Consider the following 14242-nt stretch of genomic DNA (forward strand, 5'->3'; position numbering starts at 1 on the left):
GACCTTAGTCACGGTTTTTGATTAAATTAAACATGCTCCATTCTATTTGCAAAAGTCATGTTACTTAATAAATGGCCTACAGCTGGGAACAAAGCATTCTGAGGCAAGCCCCAAATGTGACAACTATTATTCCCCAGAATAAATTATTGTCAAACTGACTGCCCCAACACACAGAAAAAATCCACACATTAACAGAAATAAAATAAGCGTTGCATAATTTCCCATACAGCAGAACGATCCTGGATTGAAACAAAGGTTTCAAATAATGGTTAATACCATTATACGGTAAGATAAACATTATTTTTTTAAAATACACTTAAACTAAATGACATTAAAGTTAAAACATATCATATTATACTGTAAGAAGCCAAATTAAAGAAGGCTTCAAAGGACAGAGAAGGTTTGGAAAACATATTGTTGTACCAACGAATGTGATACATTCTACTGTACAGTATATAAAAATGTCAGTAATAATAACAATATAATGTCTATGATAATGTCAGATTCATAAAAGGCCACACAAATGTTCTATGCCTATATTTGTTTACCTTATTTGTTAAGGTACTGAGCAAACAGGTTTCAATTTTTTTTCTCAGTGCACAAGGAATAAAGTATTGGAAGCATCTTCAAAGCTGTTTGAGTTGTCTTCATCACCATACTGTACCTATACTAAGCCTGCTCAATTTAAATAATGCTGCTTGCACTTTCAGTCGTATTCTTGAATAGTCTTCAAGCTTCTCACTCCTATCACTCTTTTAGGAAGAAGGCACTAATTTAGATGCAGGAAAAAAAAATATATATATAACTCAGTGTCAGCTATAAAACAATTAAATTTCATGGTTGTTCACTTCTATCATGGCTGTCTGAATTTATGTTAAGGTTCCTTTGTTTGAATCTTGGATGGGGGGGTGAGGTACAAAACACTGTATTATATTGTTTGCTCTGTTTTCTCAGCAGATCTAAAAATGTGAAAAATAATTTAATGTATATGCTGGAGACATATTCTGTATACAGTAATAACATTAATTATAAAGAACACATACTATAACTTATCCCTTAAAGCTATAAGAATGGTTATATCACAGTCCGTAATCAATCCTTGCTTTCTATTGTAATCTGAATTGCCAGGAGCAGACTAGCCCACAGCCAGCTTGAATTAGGTAGCCTTGCATAGGGTGGTCCATTTTTTTAGAAAGGAAACACATCTGTACTCAAGTTTTTCCATTGCAGCTTGAAAGTAAACAACATTCACAAAGCTCTCAGTTGCTTTATTTATTAATAGTGTGTGGTGATGTTTACAATATCACTTATATGAGAAATATACAATATGTTCATAGGTACAGACAGAAAAGTGGTCCACTCTGATTCAACTGTTGTAACTGTCAAAATCCAATAGTTACCATTGCACAAACTTTCAAAAGCCATATTTCTCCAAGTCCATATTTCCAGAAGCAACTCAATTGAATAGACAACAAATGTCACGACATTAAAAAGAAAGAATTAAGGGTGTGCAAAAAAGGTTTTGTTTAATCACCTTTTTTAAAAATATTAAAACAAAAATAAGCATCTAACTAAAAAAGTACACGTTCCAGTCAAACAATCACTGACTGGAAAATAGAAAAAAGTAGACCTGAGCAATTGGAAGATCAAGCACGTGGGGACAGAGGTGTTTTTGAAAAGCAGAACTACAAACTGAATAGAGAAATTAAACCTGACTGGCTGGAGTAAATATAACCAATTTATAACTATTTGACACAAGAATAAATCTTAATAAGAATATTGATCCACAATGAAAACACAGCAATATTTCGCATCACTAGCTTTTTAACACATAATGTTAAAATAGTGAGATGATGGGGCCTATTGACTATTTGAGTAGTATTTTTCTGTGGAATAACAAAATATTGAGCTGATATCTGTTTAAGTTAAAAATTACACAATTGCCTAATTAAGAATCTTTAAGAACATCAGAAAAGAAGATCATCTAAGTGCTATCAGAATGATGGCAGGCAGTCTGACTTCGAGAGAATTATGCTCTGATTAAATAATCAGCAGACCAGCCTAAAGAAATAAAAAAACTGGCTATGTGAGGGACTGGTGTGTATTGGAAGGCACAAGGTCACCATACGGACACAGGAGTATCACATTCATCTAATCCATTTGTGTAATCATTTCCAGAGTGCAGTATTTACTGGAAAAATCTGAGGACGAAATAACCAATGCATTAGCATAAAGATTTTAGGTCACTGTTTGTATGGAAATATTCTGCATGTTCAGAAGCCTTTCAGGAGTAACTCTCCTCTCAGGAGAGACAGCTGAGAGACACAATCACTCTGTTCTGCGGTCTAAAGAACATCCGAGGAGGCCAGAAGAGAGCAGATGAGTATTTTACTCACTGATGAGCAGTGCTTTGCTCATGACAAACCAGATGGAAGAGAGCATGCATGGGCATATCATGATGAGTTTTGTGTTGACTATTGCCTTGTGGGGTGGTGGAAGCGTGATGGCGTAGGAAGAGAGTCTTTGCTGCTGATAGAAGGCCAACTTACTACTTGATGAATTCCTCGAGTTAACCATTTTTCCATTCCTGCAAGCCAATGCAAAAGTGTCCATTTGTCAGCAGGACAAAACAGAAGTTATAGGCTTCGCAATGTATCACGTCTTCTCCTGCTATATTTAAAGCTGAATATCTGTAGTACCAGCTCATCAATGCCATCAACAGGAGACGACCTCAGCAGGGCCTGCCAGCTGGCAACATCTGCACAGAAAATGTGGTGGTACATCACTGTTCAGAGATTCCTGCAGTATTTTTCCAGCTGTTTTTTGGTCACATTTTTGTGTTTTTTGTTTGCCTGCATTGCAATAGGCTTCATTGTTACATTTATTTTGTAAACAACTCTCTGAACATTTACAATGATTTTAAATCGAACTTATTACTCTGTATTAAAACATTTTCAATGATTGAAATCAAAGTTATTACCCTGCTGGTGAAATGTGAAGCATTTTAGAAAATAACTTTATAAATATTACAAAACAAAATATTTTACAATACTATGATTAAAATAAAGTTAAGCTTCTATAATATAATTAATATGAAAGTGGTTTTGATGCAGAATGTTTTGAGAGTTCGTGAAATAATTCTAGTAGTTCAGAAAAAAAAATCTCTTTTCAGATAAAACACAGAATATCTGCATTGTTCTTCCTTGAATTTGATCAAAAATTATTATTCATACAGTATATTTGAAAGCTAAATAAAATGGCGGTGTTGATCAGTAGACACAATCAAATATATTTAACATTATTTGTGAACACATCTTCTGATACTATTCCTTTAACCATGGCATGTGATTTTTTTTTTCCATGGAACTATGATTCTTTTTCTACCAGTACAAATTTATTTAGGATTTGATACTTGAAAATGTATACAGTACACCAATAGGCATTGAATTTTCATAGCACTGAAAATGTTTATTTCTGCGCAGCAAAGAGCTCTTGGCCTTTCCTAGCATGACAATTAATGGAGCACAGAAAATACAGAATTGGATCAATTTTTTTTTGTGAACAAATTTGTATTTTTCACTTTTCACCCAGCCATAACAAATGGAATACAGTTTCCAATCAAGGCCATGGGAAATAAAAGGAGATAGCAAACAGTGCCTGGGAATCCTGGAGACAGAAGATGTCTCTAACAAAAAGAGCTGGTGACAGTAACTAATCAGGAAAGCAATGTGAGGAATTGTATCCTTAATTAAAACACAATCAGTTTACAAGCTCAGTTGATATGTAAACCAAACTTTCTTTTTTAGAGCAAGTGGGTTATAATAAAAACAGCTAAAGCTTTCTATAGTCACCATGATGAAGAAAAGCAAATACTGTAGGTATTATACTATTAGGTCTGAACTAATGAACAAGGCCATTTCTCTCACAGATACATGAAATAACCTTCCTTCATGTAATGAACAATTTCAGCTGCCAGTCTCCAGTGACTTGTAAATAGACAAGGGCAACAATGGTTCTCTATCCTCATGTTCCCTTAGCTGTGCCCCTAAACCAATCACAGTTTGATACAGCTGTGCAGCACAGAATATACAGCAGTTGCAGCATAGAAAATTAAAGTTTTACATTTTTACTGATGTTTTGATATATGCACATACTGTACAGTACATCTTATATATAAAGCTCAACATCAGAAAACTGCTTGGTTAATCAGCAGCATATTTAATTCATGAATGCAGACGGACAGGATTGAAAAAAATATTTCCACATCTGTCTTTAGTGAAAAAAATAGGGCAAAATTACCAGATTTCTGGCTATGACATTCTTATTTTTAAAATTGTTTTAAAATTAATTTTAAATTTATCTTGAATATTTAGAGAGCACAAACATATCTTTACAGTATATTTTGACCATTTGTGGTACAATATCCACAATAATGGTCCCTACCATTGTTATTTTCATACAGTTGTTTTTAAATATTCTGTATATTTTCTGACCGAGAGACCTCAGACATTCCGGATAACATTTCCAGCACCATCACAATGAGCACCAAAACCTCCCAGGGTTGTGTGCTCAGTCCACTGCTGTTCACATTGATGACTCATGACTGTACTGCCAAGCACAGTTCCAACTGCATCATCAAGTCTGCCGATGACACGACAGTAGTGGGCCTCATTAGCAACAACGATGAGTCACCATACAGAGAGGAGGTGGAGCAACTAGTGGACTGGTGTACAAACAACAACCTATCTCTTAATGTAAACAAAACAAAAGAGATAATCTTTGACTTCAGGAGGACCCACGCTGATCACTCCCCACTGTACATCAATGGCTCCCCTGTGTAGACAGTTAGAAGCACCAAGTTTCTTGGTGTACACCTTACAGGTGACCTCACTTGGTCCCTCAATACCAACTCCCTAGACAAGAAAGCACAGCAGCATCTCTATTTCCTGTGGCGACTGAGGTGGGCAAACCTTCTCCTGTCCATTCTTACCACTTTCTACAGAAGCACCATTGAGAGCACCTTGACCAGCTGTATCACTGTTTGGTTTGGGAATTGCAACGCTTCAGACCGCAAGACCCTGCAACGAATTGTGGAAACAGCTGAAAAGATCATTGGAGCCTCCCTACCTTCCATTTCTGGCACCTATCACAAACACTGCTTACACAGGGCCTACAGAATAGTAGATGACCCCTCCCTCCCCTCCCATAAACTCTTTGCCCTCCTACCATCTGGGAAAAGATATTGCAGTGTACGGGCTAGCTCCCCCAGACTCTCGAACAGCTTCTTCCTGCAGGCTGTCAGGCTTCTCAACACCCTTGAATCTACCTGCACCCACTCCAATTCCAGAAACAGGGTTTAAATCCACCCAGTGTGTTGTCTATATTGTATTATGTATTTGCCTTGTAATTTGTACTTTGCACTATGTGTATCCTGTCGACAATGTCTATGTCAGTGTTCTGTCTGTCCTGTCTGTATTTGCACCATGGACCAGGAGAACGATATTTCGTTCCACTGTATACAGTACTTGCATATGACTGGAATGACAAATAAACATGAACTTGAACTGATACAGACATTACCAGATGCGATTTAGGGAACCCTAGGATTTAAGAAGAAAGAAAACACACATGCATGTAATATTCATTTTTCTTTGCCACTAATTGAAAATTTTGATAAACATGACCACAGCATTGTTACTAATACGTTTTACCCACTATATTGGTTTCTGATGGTAAACAAAAGTCATGAACTGCAGTGATGTTTAACAATATCAGGGGAATTTGGGAGCTGTGTCAGCATGCATAGACTGCAGAGAAACAGGTAAAGGTTCATTTAATGTTGAAAGGTAAACAAAAGAAACACTACTGTATGTTTCGGCTGTGGAGCCTTCTTCAGCTGACACCTCAAGAAGGCTATACACCCAAAACATACTGTACAGATGTATTGACCTTTACCTGTTCCTCTGCAACATAAAGGGAAGGACATTTTGCAACCTGAGGATGGAAACTAATGAGAAATAGATTATGTAACTCTCATTAGGCTAATGTTTCCTCATAAGTTCCTATTAAAATGTTTTACATCTGTCACCATAAAAGCATTCTGCAACAGACAGAACAGAAATTTCCCTTAATGAGATTCGATTTATATTTGTTACATTGGTTTGTTAATATCCTTTCCCAGGCAACACTGGGTACTTCAGTTAGAATTTATAAAAAATAATTTTAAATTCAGAGAAGCAGAATACTCATCCCCTTAGCACAGAGATGCCAAAGTCTCATGACAATCAACCTAAAGTTAATTCTTTGCGAAGATCACTGTCATTACCATTTCATTGTTTATGATGAACCAAATTATGTCAAGTAACAAAGCTTATTTAACAAGATGTCTTTTATGCTTCAATGGTGATTAATGTTTCTCTTTTCAATACAATTAACAGTAAGAATGACAACACTCATGTGATCCATAAAATAATAAACTCATTCAAAGGCTTTCAATATAGTATCATGTTTGATGTGACTAGTATGTCGGAACTAGTCAAGACTAGTAACTCATAGCATGAACTCTTGCTTCCTACAACCACATTTCATTTAATTCGATTTTCCCCTTCAACATTTTTGTTATTTTAGTGTACAGTAAGTAAGCCACTGGAGTTGTGGAAGGAAGTGTAAAAAGAGTGTATTCTTTGTAATTTCTCCATTTAAGAATAAGCTATAAGAAATTGATTCTCCTAAACTACCTTAGATGGTGGAGCAGTCAATAGAACAGCAGACACAGCTGGTGCAAATCGAAATTGAAGCTGTTAGTACACCAATTGCTGCGATAGATGTAGATGTAAACGTTCTGATCTCAACTATTCAGCAGCTGGTCTCCAAACATGACTTGGACACAGGTGGAAAAAAAAAGATAACGTATACTGACGAGATAACAGAGCTGGAAATTTGTTCTCACTGCAAAATTAATTTGTAAAATGGGTTCTCCAGAGGAAAGCAAGTGCTGACACAGGACTGGGATATGAAGGCATCACACAAAGTTCATGGTGACCAGTCTTCAGGAGGCCACGTCATGGCTTGAATGTTTAATTTCAAACTATTTCTGCTACCCTGGCACACACTGCCTTTTGAAATAAAGCAGGACCGTTCTCCAGGCTGAGGGATCTGTGTTGTATTTGTACCTGTATCAGAATGCTCTTTTAAAATGTTTTACCTGTGAAAATGCTGTTTGTTGATTACAGATAGTGCCCTTAAAGCTTGTCATCAAACTCTAGGACCTGGGACTGAACACCTCCCTCTATAAAAGTCCACAGATGGTGAGGGTGGGCACCAACATATCCTCTACACTCACTCTAAACACTGGAGCCCCCCAAGGCTATGTACTTAGCCCTCTCCTCTACTCCTTATTTACCCATGATTGTGTGCCAGGCATAACTCAAACTCCATCATTAAGTTTGCGGACGATACAACAGTCATCGGCCTGATCACAGATGGTGAGGAGTCTGTGTATAGGGAGGAGGTTGAAACCCTGGCAGCATGGTGCCAGGATAACAACCTGTCTCTGAACATCAGTAAGACTAAGGACATGATGGTGTATTATAGGAAACATCAGGGAGGAGGCCACACACCTGTCTAAATCAATGGGACTGCAGTGGAGAGGGTCAGCAGTTTTAAGTTCCTGGGAGTTAACATCACAGAGGACTTAACCTGGACCCACCACACCAACATCATGGTCAAAACAGCACGGGAGCGGCTATTCTATATCAGCAGGCTAAAGAGGTTTGGCATGCTATCACATATCCAGGCCAACTTCTACAGGTGCACTATTGAGAGTATCCTGACTGGCTGCATCACTGACTGGTATGGGAGCTGCTCCACCTGGGATCGCAAAATACTGCAGAAGCTGGTGAAGTCAGCACAGTTCATTACCAGCTGTGAGCTACCAAACATCCAGGATATCTACTCAGCTATATGTCTTAAGAAGGCCAGGTCTATTATCAAGAACCCCAGTCATCCAAGTCATAAACTGTTTTCTCTCCTACCGCCTGGTAAATGGTATCGAAGCATTCAGTCAAAGACCAACAGATTACGGAACAGCTTTTACTTCCAGGCAATAAGACTGCTAAACAGCCAAGCTGCAGTCACCTTCAGCAACCACCCTAATGGACAGGTTACATGGATATACAGTTTTCCATTGTATTTGACACACTGCATATTGCACTATTTGGACATAATGTATTGCATACACCCTGGATATGTAGCAGTTCTATATATATTGAGTTTTTTTCTTTTTAATTCAATTTATATTGCACTATTATTCTGTAACTTTTAATTTTGTGATTTTTATTTTTATTTCCCCCGATGAGCTCGCAGAAAAGTCATTTCATTGCCAGCAATTACTGCTGCACTCTGTATTGTTGTGCAGTTGATGAATAAACTTTGATTGATTGATTGATAATACCCAGCAACTGCCCAGCAAAAGTGTGCATTTGCAGGAGTGAGGAAATTATTCTCATTGTACCCTGAGGTGTTCAGTGTCTCCCATCTTGATGGCCAGCATCTGTTTATGTCAGCGAAGATGCAAAGGAATTCAATAGCTCTCAAGTGCTCTTCAAGTCAGAAGGCATAATAAAATTTGTATTACAGGCATGGAATATTTTTCCAGGACCTATTTCTGACTGTGTGTGGGTAAGATCAAACCTGATTTTCATTTGGTATTGCACTTAATATTGGGGACAGACTTTCGGTCATGTCATGTCAAGCTGAGATCTCAAAGAGGTTTTTAAGTGTTTATTGTTTCATGTAGAGTGACAAATGACATCCCTTCATTTATTTGGATAAATTATTAATTATGTTTTCAGATGGCCTGTTTGAAATGATATTTTATGCATCCAGGATATTTGTAGTTATCTTATTACTAATGATTTAGATCCTTGTTCCTACAGGGGGATTTTTTGCTTTGCTGTTTTTGACTATTGTAAGAGGAGGCATAATATTGTTTGGAAGGGGAAGTGATGAGGTCATGATGGGGATGATACTATGGAATAGGTCAGGGGAAATTATTCCTATCATTGTTATTACTGTATGTCTGTCTGTTCATTTAGGCTAAGCGACTATGGTGTATATCTATCCCCTCAGTTAGGCATTAGTTTTGATCTCTAATGACTAACGAATCCATTTTGTCCTACAATATATGCAAACTAAATTCTCCTACCAAATGTGCTAGATGTTTAAATGTGTGGCAAAGAAAAAATAGCTGCTGTGATACAGGAGTCTCATTTGAAACTCATTGTAAGTACTATTACATAGCACTCTCCTCTTCTGTGGAGAAAAAGGGTCTTTTGATTGTATTAAGAAGGAATTTTCACATTTTTACAGTATATTGGGATCAAGGGTGTTGCACTAGGCTGGCTATTTGAAAAACTAATTTTTCAGGTAAAGAAGCTTTGGTCTCATCTTATGCCCCTGTAAAGTTTGAGCTGGATGTTTTCAAACTGCTTGCCAAATTCCTGCAGGAACTTGCTGAGTTGTTATTGTTATGTGTAGATACGCATGTTGTCATGAATCACTGACAGATCGAAATCAAAGAAGACTAATGCCCAGAGTGGCATCTACAGCACTGAGAAATTACGTGTCTCATCCGGGGTGTGGTAGATATATGGTGTGTATTTAACCTTTCAGCCAAAGAACCTACTTCTTTCTTGGCATATTTCTTTGCTAAATAAGACAAACTGCATTTTTATCAGGTAGAAAATCTCACAATGTCCTGGAAAACGCAGTGCTCACTCTCTTATTTTCCTTAATTATTTTATGATAGTTAATAATTTAAAATAATTAACACAATAATTATTCATAATACAGTATACTTAACAATTAATAATTCAATATAACCAATAATATTTACATTATTATTTCTATTTATTCATCAAAATAATTATCTATAGAATTTAAGTATATTATTAACACAATGATAGTCTTGTTGTTAAGATATTTATTATTTTAATTAATTTTAAGATAATTAATATAATTTGAATTAATTACAAATAATACGATAATATTTTAATATATTTTTTCAGAATTATTTCCCTTTCTTTCACATCCTTTCAGATCCTTGCTTATCCCATCAGGGTCATCTGGTTGGAATCTGGAATTGGTGGACGCAGTGATGGGGTTGGGGATGTGGTTATACAGTATGTTATTCTGTTTTGTTTTTATTTCTTTTTACATTTGATTACAAAATCAAAGCAACAGCACCAAGAAAGCATACCTACATCAATTTTACTTGGATTTCCTCCAGAAGATATTTGGTTACTAGGAATTGGTTCATACTTCTACTGTACAGTATATCTAGCTTAAGTGCTAAGGCATTGAAACAAGAAAAAGCCAGACTAAATAGTCACCAGAGACCAATATCCCAATTAAATGACTGGATTAACACAAATCCAGGAAAAAAAATGAAACAGTGTTCATCCATAAGGTTATTAACAGAAGGCAAGACGTGTTTATTAGTGTAAATAAAACACCCTGTTTTCTAAATAATCTTGAATGGAACATTCAAGGATGCCCGAACAAAAGCAAGAAAGGAAATTAAAAGAGGAGAGAAAAAATAAAAGAAAATAACATGGAAATAATCATAAAAAGGGATTTCTTTTCTGACTGCAATTGCATTCAATAAATGCATAATATGTCTTAATTATTTCTGGGAAATGTTGATATAGAATTAAATACAAGGAAAAATTGCCCATTAATGCAGCTTCAGTATCATATTCCAGACATGTGAGAGGAACAATAAAATCTGGGAGATGGAGCTTCTAAGAGGAAAGGCAAATCTGTAACACTGAAAACCAGTGCTGTGCCAAAGGAGGTTCTAAAAATAAAGCAACAAATCCATACCTTCATTCACATGGTAATACATATCAAAGTAATAACAGGTTGTATAACTTCCTGCATTTTAATTTCTAGTTGATGAGGTAATGTATTTCTGGCAAATTGGAAAACAGGGGGCTGAACAAGCAGGCACCTTCTGCAGTCCGGTTGGATTAATAGAAGTAATAGCAGCCGGTGTTGCATTTACTAACACAACAGCTGCAGCCTTTCACATATTTTCACTACACAAAAAACTAAACGGCTTTAACGAAATGCAAATTAATATGGCTCATAAATATTAATCGCAGCTGCAGTGTATAATATGTATAGAGCCCATAGGAAATCTGAAAAAAAGAAAAATTTTAGCGAGAGATAGAAAAACAAAATATAAAGCAATTAAGTGAAGCAGAGTACAAAACAAAAAAATCCATCTTCTGCTATTGCAAGTCATTAAACTACTTTAAACTATTATGAAAATATCTGCAGGGACTACAGTCCTGCTTATGCACCTGTTAATTGCAAGCACTACCTTTCAGAACACACAGATGTAGCTAAAACAGGAGCAAGCATAGCAAGATAAGCCCAAGAGTGCAGTATCATTACAGAATTGTGGACTGAATGTTTATTTGCAAGGGGAAATGCATGACTGCTAACCACCGCTCACACCTGTCAAATGCATCACTAATATTCAGCCACAATTACAGGTTTGGCCGATGCAAGCTGTTAATGTTTCTGAGTAAAACACCATTTCAATCCACAAAGGAAAAGTATCTATTTCATAATGGGCCCCCCTGCTGCTGTCCTACACTGAACACCATCTGTAATGTAGGAGCTTCCCTCTGTGCGTGAAGGACCATGGGAGACTCTGTGAAGATAGAACACCCTGCCACGCACACATGTAGAAGCACAGAGGAACATAAACATAAAAGAGAAAATGCAGTGACAGGCTTCAGCATTATTTAATTAACACAACATTTAAGATTTAATTTCACTCTTCCTGGGTCTCAAGTTGGTTTTTAATATAGCCATACACTCTAATAGCATTTCTCCAACTGAGGAAAACAATAAGGCTCAATATTCAGACTTTTTGTTTGATATTATACCTTTTTTCCTCAAACAAAGACCACTCATAACTGCTAATTCTACTTCAAAACTATTCCGAGAAAGAGTGTATTGTCTCACTCAGTATATTTTAAAAGGTTCACAATTATTTGATTTTCAGTGGTTATATTCTTGTTTAATATGATGCATACTAGACAATAACAAAAGTAAAAAATATACTATGTTTTTTAATGGTGTTTTACTGAAGGTACCACAAAGATTTGAACACTGATGATTCAGAGGAAATTCCCAATATCAATGCTAAGTAGCCATTAAAATGCATAATAGAAAATAAACACATTCTGTTATTGTAACCACTAGGCTATATTACATCCAATATAAAATATGCCAATATTTTAAGCATTTTTCAATATTTGGGAATGTTATTTTCTTATGAAACTATGATTGTGTGTTGGATCTATACAGGTAAGTGTGTTCAGGGTTACAGATGCAGACAACTTTTTTTCTAGAAATAGAATTCAGTTGTGCTTATTATTAAGTTTATTATTTATTATTTAGTAGTTATTATTTTTCCCACAGGTCTACAGTATAGGACCACCGTATATTAAGTAAACACAAATACTATACAATGAAAACTACTGCAATCTAGGTATTGTGAATATAAACAATAGCTGCATAGGACACAGTGCCCCCCTCTTTGTTAAAAGTGGATAGGAAAGATTAATTTAAATATAAACCACAGAGAGTTAGACTGTTACAAGGATGAAATCCCTCCATGTTCTCTCCGAATCTGAAGGCTCAGCTCTCAACATTTGGATTGGTGATCATACTGTATTCAAATCAAATGAAATCAAACTATCCTATTTATTGAATCGAATTGCTGCCACCAAAAAAAAAAGTCTCGTAATTATCTAAATTACGACAGTTAACAGATTATCTTGTAATTACAAGATAGCAACCTTCATACTTGTATGTGTACAGTATATGAACAACTAAATGCTGAACCCACAGTGCCAGCTGACCTATCGATAGCTTAATGGTACTGTCATTGCAAATGTAACAGGTTGTTCAAACACACATATGATCGTTGCTATCTCGTAATTACGAGATAATCTGTTAACTCATAATTATGAGATAATTAAGTATCTCGTAATTACAAGATAATTGGATTTTTTTTCCTTGGTGGCAACAATGTGCTTCCAAGGAACCAAGGAACATGAAAAATGAAACCTGAGTGGGACAATAGCAATTTGACATGCTTTTATTTCAGAGGTATAGTGATCTACTTATATTTCTATGTAAAAATAAACATACAGTATCTATGTTATTTATATTAAAAATAGCTAATAACAAAAATATCGGTGTGGATTAAAAAAAGAATTTTCCCGAAAAGAATTTTGACAATGAACTTTACAGATATTGTTGTATTTGTTCTTCCTCTTTTTGGCTAATTAACTTATTTCTCATATGAATTCAACACTTGTTAAAAATGCCAAGAAGGATGTACATACCATTTGGACTTTCTTCATCAATTGCTACAATTGTGGCTGGAGGTCCTGTCCTGGCAAGTTTACATTCTGAAAATAAAGGACAAAAGGTAAGTTATCTTGTGGTATAGTACAGTATTTATTGTAGGAAATAGGTACCATTATGAAAAATCAAGACTTCATATAAAGCACAGTATATTTCAACTATCAATCACTTCAAATAATATTACCACAGAAAGCTTGGATGCATGGGCCACCACATAACAAACGAAGACAGTTTAAAGCTGCTTTATTTACAATAACTGGTCAAACGTACAGTAAAAACACAAATAATAAGAGCTGAATGAATGGTAGGGTTAGTAGAGCAATACAGTTAATATAAATGTAGAAAAGAAAATGTTAGAAAAGGAAAGATTTACCATCTTACCCTCATACTGCCAATCTGGAGTCAAAGTTAGTGTCATCAGCAGAAAGCACATTGGAATGATGGAAGAAAAGAAAAGCATGAAATTGTTTCGTAAGGCTTGAAAGGTGATGCAGAAAGATAACTATTGGTATTAAAGGTAATAGGAAAATTTAAGAAATAAGAAAGCAGAATTGCATGCACAAATAAACTGTTTTTCATTACTGTCAACAATGTACTAGGATCTTGTAAGTGTGTATTATACATTCTTAATGATTTTTTTTGTTGGCATGTTATGTTGAATGAATAAGAAACAGACATTGTGAACAAATAACACCATCAAGGAGTGGGAAAAACTCATTCAAAGACAGTTAATGAACTTTAGCAACACAAAAACTATATATAGTCTGCTACTTTCAACAAAGTAATTGTT

The 14242-nt window shown here is 35.7% G+C and overlaps 1 protein-coding gene across 1 annotated transcript in view; it reads right to left on the minus strand.

The window, feature by feature from the left end:
* Positions 1–13870, minus strand: part of pcdh15b (protocadherin-related 15b) — a 190866-nt gene extending 176996 nt beyond the window's left edge. Inside the window, exons 1-2 of the mRNA XM_088915772.1 lie at positions 13834–13870; positions 13431–13496 (exon numbers count right to left, since the gene is read on the minus strand). Coding sequence (XP_088771898.1) covers positions 13431–13496; positions 13834–13870 — 103 coding nt within the window. The remainder of the gene's footprint in view (positions 1–13430; positions 13497–13833) is intronic.
* Positions 13871–14242: the final 372 nt, after the last annotated feature.

The sequence above is a fragment of the Atractosteus spatula genome, chromosome 5, assembly GCF_055471065.1.
Source record: "Atractosteus spatula isolate fAtrSpa1 chromosome 5, fAtrSpa1.hap1, whole genome shotgun sequence".
Lineage (NCBI taxonomy): Eukaryota > Metazoa > Chordata > Actinopteri > Semionotiformes > Lepisosteidae > Atractosteus > Atractosteus spatula.